Source organism: Hylobates moloch, unplaced genomic scaffold (assembly GCF_009828535.3).
Source record: "Hylobates moloch isolate HMO894 unplaced genomic scaffold, HMol_V3 SCAFFOLD_15, whole genome shotgun sequence".
NCBI lineage: Eukaryota > Metazoa > Chordata > Mammalia > Primates > Hylobatidae > Hylobates > Hylobates moloch.
This window is the reverse complement of record NW_026652290.1, coordinates 48536391-48555395: the sequence shown is the minus strand read 5'-3', so window position 1 is coordinate 48555395 and position 19005 is coordinate 48536391. Positions and strand designations below refer to the sequence as shown.

Below are 19005 nucleotides of genomic sequence, written 5' to 3'. Positions count from 1 at the left end.
TAAAGGACTCCTGAAACTCAATATAAAAAGGCAATCTAATTTAAAAATGGGCAAAGGGGCTGAGCAAGGTGGCTCACGCCTGTACTCCCCACACTTTGGGAGGCCAAGGCAGGAAGATCACTTGAACCCAGGAGTTTGAGACCAGCCTGGGCAATATAATGAGAAAACTGGCGGAGCCCAGTAGCTCACGCCTGTAATCCCAGCACTTTGGGAGGCCAAGGCAGGTGGATCGCCTGAGGTCAGGAATTGAGACCAGCCTGGCCAACATGGTGAAACCCTGTCTCTACTACAAAATTAGCTGGGTGTGGTGGTGCGTGCCTGTAGTCCCAGATACTCAGGAGGCTGAGGCAGGAGAATTGCTTGAACCCAGGAGACAGAGGTTGCAGTGAGCCGAGATTGTGCCACTGCACTCCAGCCTAGGCAACAGAGCAAGACTCCACCTCAAATTTAAAAAAAAAGAAAACCTATATCCACACAAAAACTTGTACACAAATGGTCACCAGCAGCATTACTGATAATGGCAGAAAGGAGGGTATAATTCAAATAAAATGTCATAAATCCTTGCAATGGGATATTTGGCCATAACGAGGAATAAAGTTCTGATACATGCCAAACATGGATAACATGATGCTATTTTGAACACATGATGCTAAGTGAAAGACAGTTGGCAATAAAAGACCACATAATATATGGTTCCATGTTTATGAAATGTCCAGAATAAGCAAATCTATTGTCTCTATAGAGATAAAAAGTAGACTAGTGGCTGCCTAGGGCTGGTGGAGTGGGGGATTTGGAGTTTAAGTAAAGGGGGTTTCTATCTGGAGTGAAAAAAACTTTCTAAAATCGATGTGGTAATGGTTACCTAACTCTGTGACCATATAAAAACCACTGAATTGTATGATGTAAATGTGAATTAGCACAATAAAGCTGTACAAGAAAAGAATACACAGTATGGTTTTATTTATAAAATGACAAGAACAGGTAATGCTAATCTATGCCATCAAAAGTCAAGATAGTAGCTATCCCAGTGACAAGAAGGACAGTGAATGGAAGGGGCCCAAAGGGCTTCTGGAGAGGCTGATAATGCTGTTTTGATCTGGATGCTGGGTCACATGGGTCAGTTCTGCTTGTGAAAATTCTTCAAGGTATCTAAGGTTATGATAAGTGCAGTTTTCTATATATATAGTATCAACAAAAGGTATAAAATATATTTTATGGTTAGTACCTAGGCCTTTTTTAAGTGCCTAATCAAAAGCAAGACATTCAGCCAGGTGCAGTGGCTCATGCCTGTAATCCCAGCACTTTGGGAGGCCGAGGCAGGCAGATCACGAAGTCAGGAGTTCAAGACCAGCCTAACCAACATGGTAAAACCCCTTCTCTACTAAAAACACAAAAATTAGCTGGGCGTGGTTGCATACGCCTGTAATCCCAGCTACTCAGGAAGCTGAGGCAGGAGAATTGCTTGAACCCGGGAGGTGGAGGTTGCAGTGAGCCAAGATCATGCCATTGCACTCCAGCCTGGGCGACAGAGCGAGACTCTGTCTCAAACAATGACAACAACAACAACAACAACAAAAAACAAACAAAAAAAAACCTAAGACATTCTAACCTATATCAAAAAACCAAGATGGCAACCATACTCAGCAGTTTATCTCCTAGGTAAACTTAACAGAAGAAAAAGATACTCAGGAGAGCTTTGTAAATGGCAATATGATAATACTGTCTTAGAAATTAGGAAAATTTATCCAAGGCCCAGTATTGAAAATTCAAACGGTTATTTATTTGTCAATAGTAATTAGAAAATTATTACGCTATATTAAGCTGATGGTGAAGAACACTAGAAGGGGAATATTTCTGGCTCTATCATTTACTGTGTGAGTTTAATAAAATCAGTTAACTTCTTTATGCCTCCTTAGATTTCTTGTCTTAGGATATTCTACTTTGTGTGATTTTGAGGAGAATCAGGTATGGTTTAACATAGGAAAGCACTCCAAAAAACCCAAAAAAGGTTAAGGAAATGCACAATGTGGCACGGTAATGCAAAATGAAATCAAAAGGCCTTGAGTGAAACATAACATTATAGGAACTGGTTCATGCCTGTAATCCCAGCACTTTGAGAGGCCAAGGTGGGAGGACTGCTTGAGGCCAGGAGTTTGAGACTACCCTGGCCAACACAGCAAGACCCTGTCTCTTTACAAAAAAAAAGAAACCTAGGCTGAGGCAGGCGGCATTTGAGGTCAGGGGTTCAAGACCAGCTTGAGCAATACAGCAAGACCCCATCATTTAAAAAAAAAATTTTTTTTTGAGATGGAGTCTTGCTGTCGCCAGGCAGGAGTGCAGTGGCATGATCTCGGCTCACTGCAACCTCCGACTCCCTGGTTCAAGCCATTCTCCTGCCTCAGCCTCCCAAGTACCTGGGATTACAGGCATGCGCCACCATACCCAGCTAATTTTTGTATTTTTAGTAGAGACGGGGTTTCACCATGTTGGCCAGGCTGGTCTCCATCTCCTGACCTCGTGATCTGCCTGCCTCAGTCTCCCAAAGTGCTGGGATTACAGGCGTGAGCCACCACACCTGGCCAAAAAAAATTTTCAAATTAGCCAGGCGTGGTGGTGCATGCCTCTAGTCCCAGCTATTCAGGAGGCTGTGGTGGGTGGATTATTTGAGCCCAGAATTTCCAGGCTGCAGTGAGGAGACCCTGTCTCAAGAAAATTTAAAAAAAAAAGAAAAAGAGAAAAAAAAAGGAGACCTAAGAATTCACTCACTTATTTTACAAAAAGTATCCTAAATAAATACTTACATAAAGAGCTCTCCAGAGGCTATGAATATATACCATATTATTTGATTTATTAAGAGAAACAGCCACAGATTCAAATAGAATAATGGCCTAAATGAAACAGCATGATACTTTACAATACAGTATATTGTAAGTTACCACAAATGCTTTGATTAGAAGATAGTAAGTGGGCTAATTTTATTTCTCTCTTTTTTTTTTTGAGACACAGTCTCACTTTGTCACCCAGGCTGGAGTGCAGTGGCGTGATTTTGGCTCACTGCAACCTCTGCCTCCTGGGTTCAAGCGATTCTCCTGCCTCAGCCTCCCAAGTAGCTAGGATTACAGGTGCCTGCCACGATGCCTGGGTAATTTTTGTATTTTTAGTAGAGATGGGGTTTCACCATGTCGGCCAGGCTGGTCTCGAATTCCTGACCTCATGTGATCTGCCCACCGCAGCCTCCCAAAGTGCTGGGATTACAGGCACAAGCCACCGTGGCCAGCTTTTATTTATCTTCTGTTTCCGCAACTTAAAATTTACAAATAGGATCTGTTACTGGGATGTGAAGGAAAGGATGTGTATGCTTTTCTCCCTAATGGCAGATGCAATCAATCCATACCTGAGACACAGAGCTGTCAGAACTCCCTGGGTGAGACTCATCAGGAGGGCCAATAGAGCCAGGAGCAGTCAGCGACATGTTCCCGCCCAGAAATTCATCTCCTCGAACCGAATGGATGAGATCATTCAAATATTTATAATAAAGATTGCTGGACAAAAAGCCAGGCAAAAAGACCTGATAGAGGAAAAGCATTATTTTAAAGTTGAAATCGAATCCAACTAAAGCTATTTTAAACAAATAAATTTTACCTATAATTCTACTGGTTACAAATGTTAACTACCTACAACAAATGTTTTTACTTCTTGTACTATAAGTATTATCCCTTTGTACAGTTTACAAATTAAAATTATAATGCATGAGGCTGGGTGCAGTGGCTTACACCTGTAATCTCAGCACTCTGGGAGGCCAAGGCAGATGGATCACTTGAGGCCAGGAGTTCAAGACCAGCCTGGCCAACATGATGAAATCTCATCTCTACTGAAAACTATAAAAATTAGCCAGGCATGGTGGTGAGCGCCTGTAATCCCAGTTACTCGGGAGGCTGAGGCAGGAGAATTGCTTGAACCTGGGAGACACAGGCTGCAGTAAGCCGACATTACACCACTGCATTCCAGCCTGGACACCGGAGCAAGACTATGTCTCCAAAAAAAAAAAAAAATTACAATGCATGTAATTTTGTTGGGTTTTCTCCCCCAAAATATTTGTCATGAAAGTATTACATAAAGTTGATATTAATGCTTTTTAGCAGAAAATAGTCCATAGGATATAATTTGAAACTCGACTTTTCTGGTTTATGATAAATATTAAAGTCTTTGTGCATATATTGATTTTACTTTCAAACTGATTTCCTTAAGATAACTCACCAGGCGTGTGATTGATGAGTTAAACTTTAACTTTGATATATATGGTCACTTTACTCTTCAAAACAACATTATCAATTTGAATCACTAGCAATATATCAAAATATCTGTTTCCACATTGTGTTTTTTTTCCAAATAATTCTTAAATAAATGCCTAATTGTACATAGATGTTTTTATTTACATTTAATAATTATTAATTATATTGAATGAGTTCTCATGTATATTATTTATATTTCTAATTCTATGAAGGAAAAGTTTGTAACTGGACAAGCAAATAATAAACATGAGAACTCATTCAGTATAATTTGTAAATGTTTATGTTCATATTTAATATGTGCCTTTGCTGTTTGTTTTTGGTTTTTTGAGACAGAGTTTCGCTCTTGTCACCCAGGCTGGAATGCAGTGGCGTGATCTCGATTCACTAGAACCTCTGCCTCCCAAGTTCAAGTGATTCTCCTGCCTCCGCCTCCCGAGTAGCTGGGATTACAGGTGCCCACCACCACACCCAGTTAATTTTTGTATTTTTAGTAGAGATGAGGTTTCGCCATGTTGGCCAAGCTGGTCTTGAGCTCCTGACCTCAGGTGATCCACCCGCCTCAATCTTCCAAAGTGCTGGAATTACAGGTGTCAGCCACCGTGCCCGGCCAATATGTGCCTTTTTTGTAGACTAAGCTCCAGGATGGCAGAAACACATTTCTTTTGTTTACCACTGTAACACTACCATCTAGCACAGAAATACTCAGTTTTTGTTGAATGAATCATTCATGTCTTTTTTCCTACTTAACTACTAGGGTCTTGACAGTGTTCTTAAAATTAGTCTAAGTTCCTTACATGCACACATCTAGTAAGAACTATTTTTGCATTTTCTCTCTGCATTTTAATTTTATTACCCTGAAAATTTACATTCTTTATATGATACAGATCTGAACTTAAATTTGTTTGTTAAAAACTAAGACAAACACCCACATTAGCCTAAGCCTACACAGGGTCAGGATCATCAATATCACTTTCCTTCACCTCCACATCTTGTCCCACTAGAAGGTCTTCAGGGGCAGTAACACGCATGGAGCCGTCATCTCCTTTGATAATGCCTCCTTCTGGAAACCTCCTGAAGGACCTGTCTGAAGCTGTTTTACAGTTAACTGTTTTTTTAGTAAGTAGAAGGAGCACTCTAAAATAATGATTAAAGGTATAGTACAGTAAATATGAGGCAACAGAGATTTTTCAGCTCCATTATAATTTTTTTGTTTTCTTATTCTTTTAACTTTTTAGTTTTTTTTAATTATTAAAATTTATTTTTTCTAACTTTTGTTATTATTGCACTGCCAGCTTTGATCCATTATAATCGTACGGGATTATACATCGTACACGCAGTCCACTGTTGACTAAAATGTTATGTGGCACGTGACTGTACATACCAGGCCAGACTCAAGGCCTCTGCTGGACTGCTTCAATTTCCACTGTGCTATTCTGCTTGGTTTTCTCACCTTATATTTTATGAGTTCTACCAATAAAACTTCTTGTAGTTTAATACGTTTGAAGTTCTGGGTTACCTTCTCCATGGTTGTCCAGGCCTGACGTAATGGAGTTGTGAAACAGTTGGGGAGTGGCCCACCTTCCCTGCAGATATTGGATTCAATTTCTAATCGTACGACATCATCAAATCCAAGAGGATGTGTGGCTTGGAGGGAGAAGTATCTATGGTAAAAAGATATCCAAAGTAAAATCAAATTCCATAGCAAGTATAAGCAACTTTTGGCACCTCCTCCAGAGAATCTTAAAAAAGGCTACTTGATTGAGCCTGCAGGCCTAGAACTATACAGCTATGTGATGACAGTGCTGATGTAACCTTTCTTTATTCCCACTTCCCCAAAGACAGCTGGGTCAACTTGCTACCTTTCTATCTGCCTGCCAACCATCCTTAGTTCTTGACGGTGAACTCTACTGTTGTTTAAAAGCTTTAAGGATCAGACTACAACTGAGGCAAAGAAACTAACCATCACATATTTATGGGTACCTATTCTCTGTTGAGGACTGGATAGATAGAAATGAATTTATAGGAAAGGCAGACATGGTCATTTCCCCTAAAAGGTGAGCTGAGAATTTGTATGCACAGAATAAAATAAGAACACATCATCATAACTATGAGGCATCAGGAGTAAACATGTACAAATTCAAAACAAAACAGCACCGAGGGGTGAGCTGGATGGATATGACCTATTTGGATAGACTAGGACTTACTGATGACTTGGTGTGGAAAGGGAGTAACTAATATTGATAACACAAAGATTTCTACCTTGATGGGGTATAATGCAGGTAATGTTTTGGTAAGCTGATTATGAAATGAATACCAAAAAAAGCATTAAATGCGAGAAAAAAAAAAGCTCTCTTCCAAGCACTCTAATGGCTTCTATCTCCTGACAGAAATACAAAGGTTGATAATGCATGATTATGATGATGCATATATAGGATACAAAAACAAGTAGGCTGGGCACAGTGGCTCACGCCTGTAATCCCAGCACTTGGGGAGACCAAGGTGGGTGGATCATTTGAGGTCAGGAGTTCAAGACCGGCCTGGCCAACATGGTGAAACCTTGTCTCTACTAAAAATACAAAAATTAGCTGGGCATGGTGGCCCGCACCTGTAATCCCAGCTACTCAGGAGGCTGAGGCAGGAGAAGTGCTTGAACCCAGGCGGTGGAGGTTGCAGTAAGCCGAGATCGCGTCACTACACTCTAGCCTGGGTGACAGAGCAAGACTCCATCTCAAAAAAGAAAAAAGAAAAAAAAAGAAAACTCTCCTTTTAAATCAGCATTTTTGTAACAAAATGTGAATCTCCTATGTTGTATTGAATAAGCTGGTCAATACTCCTCCACGACTTGAATGTTCAGGCACTTTAGACCAAATTTCTAAATGTAAACTCTTCCTATCTCAACATCTATATAACAATGTTTCTTATATAATATCTTCTACAAACATATTGTACCAGAATAAACACTGGACAGAATATTAAGAACTGCATTCCAGTCCAAGTTCTGCCACTAATTTGTTCTGTGACTTTGAGAAAATCATTACCTCTCTGGGCCTTATTTTCCTTACTTGCAAAATAGGAAAATCAGACTATATCCCTAATCTGGCTATTTATCAGAATTATCTGGTATGTCTTCTAAAAATAAAGACTCCTAGTCACACTTCAAACCTGCGGAATCAGAATTTCTGAGACAGGGGGACTGGAAACCTTTTTTCTGAGATGCAGTCTTCTGCCTCCCAGGTTCAAGCAATTCTCCTGCCTCAGTCTCCCTAGTAGCTGGGATTACAGGCACTCGTCAAAACACCCAGCTAATTTTTGTAGTTTTTAGTAGAGATAGGGTTTCACTATGTTGGCCAAGCGGGTCTCAAACTCCTGACCTCAAGTGATCTGCCTGCCTTGGCCTCCCAAAGTGCTGGGATTACAGGCGTGAGCCACCGGTGCCCAGACTGAAAACCTTTTTTTTTTTTTTTTTTCTGAGACAGAGTCTCCCTCTGTCAGCCAGGCTGGAGTGCAGTGGCATGATCTCCGCTCACTGCAACCTCCGCCTCCCGGGCTCGAGCAATTCTCCTTCCTCAGCCTTCTGAGTAGCTGGTATTACAGGTGTGTACCACCACGCCTGGCTAATTCTTGTATTTTTAGTAGAGACGGGGTTTTACCATGTTGGCCAGGCTGGTCTTGAACGCCTGACCTCAGGTAATCCGCCTGCCTCGGCCTCCCAAAGTGCTGGGATTACAGGCGTGAGCCACCGCACCTGGCCTGAAAACCTAGTTTTAATAAGCTCTCAGGTGATTTCTATGCAGACAGCCCAGCAAGAGCCCACAGACTAATGTTCAGGAACCACTGGCCTAGATGCTACTGATGTCTTCAAACCCTAACATCTGTGGACTTTTCTCCAAGATACCCCTTTAGCATTTGCCTAAGGATACAAATAACAAATTACCTTTGCCTAAGGATACAAATAACAAATTAATTTTTTTTTTTTTTTTGGAGATAGGGTGTCACTCTGCTGCCCTGCCCAGGGTGGAGTACAGTAGATCACAGCTCACCGCAGTCTTGACCTCCCAAGGCTCAAGTGATCCTCCTGCCTCAGGCCTCTAAGTAGCTAGAACAACAGGTGCACGCCACCACGCTCAGCTAATTTTTGTATTTTTAGTAAAGGCGGGGTTTTGCCATGTTGCCCAGGCTGGTCTCAAATTCCTGGGCTCAAACGATTCACTCGCCTCTGCCTCTCAAAGTGTTGCAATCACAGGAGTGAGCCACCGTGCCTGACCACAAATTACGTTTTTTACAGAGTAAGAAAAGTTAAATGAGAAGAATACCATACGTTACAGAGCTGGCCACGAGCTCATCATCTGCTTGACCAGGTATTTTCACTTTTGTTCACTGTACGATGTTTCCATCCTCTCATTTTCAGTGAAAACTAATAAAAAACTAATTCGTTTAACAACATGGCTGAGCAGACTTATACAGAAAGTATAATATACCCATAAACAGGCATTCAAGGTCCCTTACAATCTGTTCCAATTAGTACCAGCATCCTCATATTTATTCCCCACCCCTTTGATTATCTAAACTCAAGTTTCTTGAAAGTGCCACCTTCCCCTAAGTTTTCATGGCTTTTGTGCCAATGCTTTTGCCTAGAATGTTGTTTCCTGCCTTCTCTGGGTAGCAAAATTCCCTTCTTTCCTTAGGATCCAAACAAAATCTCTCTTCTGGGAAACACTCCTTGAACACCACCACTGCCATCCTGTTTACCCCACATACATCTCCCCTTTCCCAGCAGAAACTTTTGTTCTAAGAACCCCCAAAGCTTTACAAACACCATATAAAAAGCAGCTTTTATGCTGCCTCCTGTGAGCTCCTGGACAACAGAGACTGAGTTTATTCATCTTTATTTCCACAAAACATATCAAATGCTCAATAAGTATCTGCTGAATGCATCTATCAATATAACTCACTTGTCATATAAAATCATGGCATCATTCTGTGCCTCCTGTCCATCGTATTGGCCCTTTTTGGCAGCAAGCTGAGACTGGAAGTTATCTGCTGCCAACCAGAATTGTAAGATATTCACTGCATCCTCTTTTTCCATGTACTAGGAAGAAAAAATACACAAAGGAAAATAAGACTATAAACAGATTTCTCTCACCATCTCTAATCTATGAGCTCAAATATTAAAATACAGGTCATAAGCAAAACACAAAAAGATCTACTTCTTCAGTTAACACCTGTCAGCAAGTTACAGTCATTTGAGATTGAAAAGTTTTAAAGCATTCTTTTAGAGGAAAAAAAAAATTAACAAGAAACAAACACTACACAGCTGGATGCAAACTTTTAGTGAACTAGAGTAAAAATTATATTAAATTGGATTTGTGGTTCCTCGCCAGCAAACATATAAAGAGTAAACTAACCAAACCAAATAATTTATATCTGATCATTTCCACCATTCCATGAGGACATATTAACCTAAACAAATTGTTGATTTAAACTTATGGCAAAGAAACGGAGTGAAAAAACAAATCAACTAAGTACCTGTATTCTTGTAAAGATGCAGAATCAAGTGTCTAAATTACTGTTTTGTGAGACTGGGAATCCTCTTTCTACTTAATATTCATTTGCTTTCCAACAAAATATTTTCACTTGTTGAAGCCTAACAAATAGCATTATACTAAACTGTATGCCACAAAAAGATTAATATACTCGTTGTCTGTTGCAAATGCTTCTTCACTGGGCAATCCTATCAAGCAGCTAAAGTAAAAATAATGAGCATAAGAAAAAATTTACTACTTTTCTTTTTCTCTTCTGAAGTCTGGTCTGCAATTTATGCACTGGAAGCAAGTTTCAAACTCTGTGGTCTTAAAATAGCTCCAAATAATTAAAAACATGCACTCTCTTACATGCAGTAGTTTAATTAGGTTTTTCAAAATTAGACTTATTTAATACATTGAATTTTCATGTCCTCTGTAATGTATTATTAAATTACTCTTGCCATCAGAAACAACTTGAAACAATGATATATCTTTTTGGAAATGACTTGGCTCTTCCGTGTTATTTCCTATAGACAGGGCCCCAGCATTGATAGTTAGAGGCTGGAATGCTCGAATAGAGTGTGAAAGGAAATGCAGACTTTACCTCCGAGAAATAAAAGAGCGCTGACTCACAGAAGAGAATGTCAGCCAGGTAAACAGTTCCACTGGTCAGCACTTCAATCTGGTATTTACAGAAATGGTGACTTCGCAGAAACTCACTAAAGTGCCTGCATATGGACAAAAGGGAAAATTTGAGGGAACGACCAAGGAAAGAGTTTAAGTGGGAAAAATATACTCTTTCCATACTGTCCCTATTGTATCTTAAAGGCCTAGGTCAACACTATCTCACTCCCCATAGTGTCATTCCTGATTCCTTTACCTGTATGTAATCTCTCCCACCTTTTTATGACTTTGTAGTTCTCCCCTGACATTGAACACATGCCACTTCATATTACAGTAACCAAAGAACATGCCCTATGTCTTTTATTAGGCTGTAACTTCCTTCAAGACCGGTACTATGCCTAACCACGTCTTACACAGAGCACTCTTTTGATAAATGTTAAGTGAAAGAATGAATAGATTTTTTTTAAGGGCACACACATTAGTAATAAATCTAAAAAACCTCTGGAGCCATTTCAACAAATCTATGTGGATTTAGTTATATAGCATCCATTTAGCTTAAAGCCGAACTAACAAATTAGGAGAGCCATCTGAAGACATGCGTTATCTAAATAAATAAACCAATTCTAATAGTCATAATCACTACAGCCCCTATCACTCCCCAAATGATTTCAGAACTAAAAACAAATTATTTTAACTTAGGAAATACTAACATTGAAAACGAAAATGAAAATTTTAAGAGTTCACATAATTTATATTTAAAAGAAACTATTAACCAAGATAGAGTATGCTTTATATGATCTTGTAAATATCCAAAATATTTAAATCCTCAAAAATACTTTGTTTTTAGCTGAGTGAAGCCCATTTCTAACAATGAACCCAAATTCCCTAGGATGCACAATGTGAAAATATGAACTAACTTACTCTTGCTCCATTGCACTAAAGACTATGGACTGTGCCAAAACGAAACAGTTGGGATCCACCTGTCCATCTTCTCCACAAATCTTTGCTGCAAAAGAAGTTGTAAATAATTAAATTGCCACTAAATTCAAACTATCTATATACACTTGTGAATCAACTTGGGAGTTAACAGCATAGGCATATAAATTAAGAGGTTTTAAATAGAACTAAAAGAAAATACAGGTTAACACCTGATCTTAAAGTGGAAAGTCTTTTGACGTACATATGCAAAAGCAGATATCAAAAGATTTAACAACATAAAATTTAATTCCTATACATTGAAACCCTCCAAAAACAAAATACAAAGGCAAACAGAAAAAAAATTTGCAGCATGCATGACAGTTAAAAGATTACTATCATTAAAATACCAAGAGCTCTTATAAACTACTAAGAAATGTCCCAAAAGAAAAATGAGCAAAGGACATAACAATCCACAAAGGAACAAACATAAAATGACCAACGTGAAAAGACATACATACTCACTAGTAATCAAATAGATTAGAATAAGGAGGCACTACACCTTTTATCTAGTAAACTGGCACAACATTGTTTTTAATAATATGCATACTTGAGCAACGGCACAGGAAAACTTACACTAGTGTTAGTGGGGATATAAACACCTTTTTCTGAAGGCAATTTGGCAGTTTCTAGCATAGCTTTAAAAATGAACATACCCTTTCAATGAGCGATTCTATTTCTAGGATTATAACTTTAAAAATTATGGATTTGTGAAGTTATCTGTAAAAAAGTTTATCAAAATATTATTGGTAGAAATTTTAAAACATGAAATGTGCTAAAATAAGGAACTGCTTAAATAAACTGCAGTGAAACAATTAGCTGTTTAGCTAGCTGTTAAACATGGCTGGAAAAACCATATAACATGATGCCTAGTCTCACTTTGTGTTCATGACTTTAGTGGGACCTTCATGAAACCCAGGGATCATACTAGTGTCCTGGTCTGTTTACATTCACTTTCCTAGACAATACAAATCTGTGATACTGTGAAATATGTTATTTAGTCTTTGCCCAGTTTTTTCTTTTTTCCTTTGTCTTCTGAGACAAGGTCTCACTCTGTTGCCCAAGCCAGAGTCAGTGGCACGGTCATGGCTCACTGCTGCCTTGAACTCCAGGGCTCAGTGGTCCTCAGCCTTCTGAGTAGCTGGGACTACAGACAAGAGCTACCATGCCTGGCCAATTTTTAAATTTTTTGTAAGGGGGTCTCACTATGTTGACCAGGCTGGTTTTGATCTCATGGCCTCAAACGATCCTCCTGCCTCAGCCTCCCAAAGTGCTGGGATTATAGGCCTGAGCCATTGCAACTGGCCTTTAGCCAGTTTCTTAGCATACAGCGCCCAAAATTCATGGAATCTCTGGATTCTTTTGAAAGCTAATGAGATGACTTGTGGCAGTGGCCTCTAAAGAGCTTTAGGATGAGGACTAATCACCAGAAAGACCAAGGCAGAACTACGGGGTTGGCACTTTCAGCCCTACCCAACAACTTCCCGGGAGGAGGGGGCTGAAGGTTGAGCTGATCACCAATAGCCAATGATCAATCATGCCTATATAATGAAGTCTCCACAAAAAAACCAAAAGGACAGAATGGGAAGGGGGCTTCTGAATAGCTAAATCTGTAGAGGTTCTTGGAGGGTGGCATGACCTGGAGAGGGCATGGAAGCTCTGTGCCCCCTCTCCCATATCTTGCCCATGCATCTCTTCCATCTGCCTGTTCAATTTGTATCCTTTGTAATATCCTTTATAATAAATGGGTAAATATAAGTAAAGCATTTCCCTGAGTTCTGAGAGTTGCTCTAGCAAATTTATTGAACCCAAGGAGGGGATTGTGGGAACTCCAATTTATAGAAGGCCAGTCAGAAGTACAGGCCACAACTCGTACTTGAGACTGGCATCTGAAGTGGGGGCAGTCTTGTGGGACAGAGTCCTCAATCTGTGGGATCTGATGCTATCTCCAGGTAGACAGTGTGAGAACTGAACTGACTTAAGAGGACACCCAGTTGGTGTTCACTGGAGAATCATCTGCAGAATTGGTAGCTGATGGGGACCCACACAACTAGGGTCATGGAAGGGTTCTGTTTTGTGAGAGTTCAGAAGGAGAAACTGAGTTGTTTTTGTTTTTTGTTTTTTTCTACAGTACATCTTTCTCAAATATTTAACACCTCTTCTCCTATTCTCTTTACTGAGGACTTTGCTTCCTGCTTCAGTGAGAATATAGAAGCAATCAGAAAATTATTTCCATCATCTTTCACATCTTTCAACTCACCTGCATCTCTACCCATGTACTGCATTCTTTCCTGTGACTCTAGATAAATTTCCTTGCCCCCATCTAAGCAATCTTCTATGTGAGCACTGGAATTCATCCCTTTTGCCTCTAGACTTCTTTCCTGTAACAACTGTCCCCTCTCCTAGATCAACTTCTCCTTCACTACTGCCTCATTCCTATCAGCTGTGTGGACTGCATGTTATATATATACCTGTTTGTATGCTGTAACACACCTTGTATGCTTATAATACATCTCACCTTAAAAACAAAATTAAAAACCATTGTCCCCCCCTTTTTTTTTTTTGAGACAGTGTCTGGCTCTGTCACCCAGGCTGGAGTGCAGTGGCATGATCTTGGCTCACTGCAGCCGTGACCTCCTGGGGCTCAAGCGATCCTGCCACCTCAGCCTTCCTAATAGCTGACACTACAGGTGTGCACCACCATGCCTGAAGAATTTTTGTAGTATTATTATTTTTTTGGTAGAGATGGGGTTTCACTATGTTGCCCAGGCTAGTCTCAAACTCCTGGGTTCAACTGATCCACCTGCCTGGCCCGCCAAAGTGCTGAGATTACAGGTGTGCACCACCGCCCCCAGGCTACCTTGATTAACATCGCCTTCCAGGTCATCTTTAAAGCAACATGCCTCATAAGAATTGTCAATACTCGCTGGTTGCACTCCTCCTATTCTCTCTTAAGACTCCTCCAATTAAGTTTTGTCTAAAATGGCTCACTGTAATTAAGATAACCAGTATACAATAGGTTGTCAAATCCATTCAATTGCTAGTATTCGTCTTACTTACCTCAGCTTCATTTCCTCCCAAAAACATTTTTCTTACTTGGCTTTCTGAAGAAAACTACTTCTTGATATACCATTGTCATAAGAGGAGCGAAGTGTCCTTTGCTAGTCTTCCTCATCTGCCAGAATGTCGGGGCATGCCCCAGGACTCAGTCCTTAGACCTCATCTTCCCTCATTACATTCACTCCTATGGTAATGTTATCCAGTCTTGTGGCTCTAAATCCATCTATATGCTAATGACTTCCAAACACGTGTCTCCAACCTGGACCTCTGCCATAAAATCCTAATGTAGGTGTCCAATTACCTTACTTGACATTCACCATTTGGATGTCTAAAACCAAACTCCTGATTTTCCTCATAAGCCATTACTCCCACAGTCTTTCTCATCTTATAAATGACAACCCTACAATTCCAGGTATTCAGTTTTTTAAAAAATGGAGTCATGCAGGCGGGTGGGGTGGCCCACACCTGCAACCTCAGCACTTTGGGAGGTGAAGGTGGGTAGATCATGAGTTCAGGAGATGGAGACCATCCTGGCCAACACGGTGAAATCCCGTTTCTACTAAAATACACACACACACACACAAATTAGCCGGGCATGGTGGCGAGCGCCTGTAGCCCCAGATACTTGGGAGGCTGAGGCAGGGGAATCGCTTGAATCCAGGAGGCAGAGGTTGCGGTGAGCCAAGATCACACCACTGCACTCCAGCCTGGTGACAAAGTGAGACTCCGTCTCAAAAACAAACAAACAAACAAACAAAAAATGCAGTCATGCTTTATTCATTTTTTTCCCTCTCATACCACTCACTTCCAAACCATCAGCAAATTCTGTCAGCTGTACCTTCAAAATTTTTAAAAATTCTACCACTTTAAACATTTGTGGAAGATGAAGGAGGTAGTGGAAGTATAGATTCTGGATCACTCTAAATCCTCACATAAAAACAGTAATTAGATAGCAACACCAAAAAGCCAAGGATTACATTTAAAACAAGACTATGCAAAGTGGATACACAGTAAGAGCTAAAGTGAAGGCTCCTTTGAACAAAACTCACTTGAAGGACAGCTATATTAAAATAGTCCAACTGCAAGAGGAGACAAATAATTTGGACAGGATTAAGAATGGGGTTCAAGGAGGAAAAATGACTTGCCTAAAGCCACACAGGTAATTAATATCCTAAAATATATAATGATAGACACTGGGATAGAGGTTTTCTCAAATCCCTTGATCACAAAATGTTAGCAACTTGATCCTTCAGAAGACTTTTCCTTCATGGGATTACATCATCATTAATTTGATTAAGCTTAAGTAAAAGAGTTGCAGTGTGGTTTCATTTTAAGTGTTTTATTTGACATGAAACTCCTTCCTTTTCATCCTCACGCCAGTCAGGCTATTAACTGGTACAGACTCCCCTCAAAAAAAATCACTAGCCAACCAATTCTTCAAACAGGCAAATTCTAATCAGTCAGAACATCCCTGTTGTATTACTAGGAAAAGCTGGTCTACGGACGATGATAGTAGCAAATTCCCATATAAAAATAGAGCAACAACACAGAAAACCTCAAATCTCATGACAACATCTGTCAACAAAGCTCAGTGAAACAGTACCCCTTAAATACAAGCAGATAGGGATAAGCCACCAACAGCCACCAGGCCTATGTTATAGCTGTTATAGGTATCTGTCTGGGAGAAAGAAAAGGAAAATGGAGGCAACATGAGATGGACCCCAGAATAGCTAACTGGAAGGTACAGTGGGCCAATTTAAGAAACACAGCTGAGACTAACAGAGGGGTCTTGCTGTTTCCAGTAGTGAGTGAGTGCAAAGTACCCACACTAAGGATTAAAGAAGCCCAACATTGGAACAGATCTGCTAGAAGTGCAAGAACATGTCTTATTTCATAAATCACAAATACTAACTTTTTTGAAGAATAAAAATACATCATATTAGGACTTATGAGAATGTAATATTTATTGAATGAATAAATAAACCTCTTTTATCTGTGAATATATGTTCACCTAAGGTCTTCCTGATAAAACACAGTAAAAGCTTTCAAACTATTTTGCTATAACCTATGAGAAATATATTTGTTGAATCAGCATACACATACATACATGTATATATAATGAAAACATTTTTCTGAAATGTTTGTCCTTACTACTCTGAGATACTTTGATTTTTTATTCTAGTATATATATACATAAACTAATATATATATTAGTATATATATTAGTATGTTTACTAATATATATAAATATATTATATATATTAGTATGTTTACTTATATATATAATATATATATTAGTATGTTTACTAATATATATAATATATATTATATTAGTATGTTTACTAATATATATAATATATATTATATATATTAGTATGTTTACTTATATACAAATATATATTATATATATTAGTATGTTTACTAATATATATACAATATATATTATATATATTAGTATGTTTACTAATATATATACAATATATATTATATATATTAGTATGTTTACTAATATATATACAATACATATTATATATATTAGTATGTTTACTAATATATATACAATATATATTATATATATATTAGTATGTTTACTAATATATATATACAATATATATTGTATATATATATGTATTTTTTTTTTTTGGCAGCGGGGGAGGGCATAAAAGGAGGCTGGTCCCAATCTATTTTTTTGGCAGGGGGTGAGGGCATAAGAGAAGGCTGGTCCCAACCTACAGTATGAAAAACACGGCCACAGCACAGCAGTTAAGGTATGTGAGAGTCTAGTTTCAAATCCTGACTCTGCCATGTCTGAGCTGTTACCTTGGGCAAAGTACTTAATTTCTCTGTGCTTCAGTTTCTTCATCTATAAAAAAACTGTATTTATCTCACAAAGTTCTTTAGGAGTTAAAATGAGTTTATCCATAAAAAGTGCTTGGAATATTGTCTGGGACACAGTGAGTGTTCAATAAATGTGTACTATTTATTGATCTTGCTGTCATTGTTACTCAGGTCAAAGTCTAAGAATTTGGGTCCAACATATAAGAAAAACTTTTTTTTTTTTAAGTTAGCAAATTGTCTTTATTCAGAAGAATAAAGTTACGTGAAACTGGGACTGGACATGAGGCTGCCCTCCTCCTTGAACCTCCAGCTGTGCCAAATGACACAGAAATGACACTGTGTGTGACACAATCAACTGGCAAAAAATGGCAAGTCACAGGCCATGTGATGGCTCTGGCTAATGCAGGTAGACATTCAGGGTGCCCCAGGGAGGTCAGGCCCACTGAGGAGTGGGATGAAGCCCTGAGACGGAGCGGCCACCACTGAGACACTTGTCTGGCCATCCAGTTGCCCACTGGTCGTGAGACTCTTGGGCTGCAGCCCTGATGCCTGGAGACTTTGGTATCAGCAGCAGCCAGGCCAGAGCACCCGCTACACGGCAGCCCACCTGGCCCAGGCAAAGACCCTGGCGCCGACTGCAGCCGAGAAACTTTTAAAGTGAGCTATAATCTGATATAAAAAATACTCCGAAAACAAATTAGGAAGGGAACTGCTAAATTCCATGTTAAGAAAAAATTATCTTAGTCAATAACCAAAATTGTCAGTTCTGTGCATTTTTTGTTGTCTTTTTTTTTTTTGCCATAGTTTCAGGCACTGCTTACCTATGATGTCATTTCTCATTGCTTCTGTAATTGGTATTGGTTTAGCAGCATCTGGAGATATATATTTGGTAAAAGTATTCACTGCATCTTGTTCTATACCTGCAAGGGAAGAAGAGAACTTCAAAAATCAAAAAGCGACTTAAACTCCAGTAATGAATTATATCCATGAATAGCAGGGCTTAGATCACTGTGAGTTCCTATTGTAAAATAAACTTCCATCACAAAGGTGCTTTTTCATTGTTTGGTTTGTGGAAGAGGAGAGGTACATGGGGGTGTTCAAAGCTATTGAAAATGCATATGATGAAAAAAACTATGCATGAATTTCAAAGTACTTTTACACCAAAATAAACTCATATTAACCTGTTATAACATATCTGAACAGGATCTACTTTGAGGCACTAAGAAGGAGAAAATATCAGTTTGAAGACAGCCCCTATTGGAGCAACATGAATTCTGCTAAAATGGAAGAATAAACATCAAATTTATGGTGAAGCTTGGGTGGATGAACGATAAAATTATTGATGCTTTACCAGAAGTTTATGGGGACAATGCCTCAAAGGACAGAGTGAGACTCCATCTCAAAAAAAAAAAAAAATCAAGTATTAATAATTATGACAGAAACCACCAAAGGCGGGTGTTAAAGTGTTATCTTCCTAATGTGCTTGCTAAAGGGAAAACAGCAAATTAATATAGAGAATATCATCCTTTGATTTGATTTGAAATCCTAATAAGTATGTCAAGATGAAATAAGCACACTCTTCTGTCTCTCCCATGGAATGCAACTCAAAACAATGGACAAATGTATCCAAGGACCTGGAAGCAGGTGGACTGAGAAAAGCAACCAGAACTTGCAGTACCTCCGTACTCCTGACA

General features: G+C 39.2%; 1 protein-coding gene across 6 annotated transcripts in view; it reads right to left on the bottom strand.

Moving 5' to 3' along the window:
* The window catches only part of AKAP10 (A-kinase anchoring protein 10), a 75201-nt gene that overhangs the window by 27098 nt on the left and 29098 nt on the right, over positions 1 to 19005 (bottom strand). For all 6 annotated transcript variants that reach the window (XR_009209972.1, XM_032176993.2, XM_032176994.2 and 3 more), the window contains 6 exons: positions 18133 to 18231; positions 11360 to 11444; positions 10419 to 10542; positions 9245 to 9381; positions 5809 to 5953; positions 3395 to 3568 (listed from right to left, as the gene is read on the bottom strand). Coding sequence is in view for 5 of the 6 variants with exons in the window: in XM_032176993.2 (XP_032032884.1) it covers positions 3395 to 3568; positions 5809 to 5953; positions 9245 to 9381; positions 10419 to 10542; positions 11360 to 11444; positions 18133 to 18231 (764 nt within the window). In the remaining variant the exon portion in view is untranslated. The remainder of the gene's footprint in view (positions 1 to 3394; positions 3569 to 5808; positions 5954 to 9244; positions 9382 to 10418; positions 10543 to 11359; positions 11445 to 18132; positions 18232 to 19005) is intronic.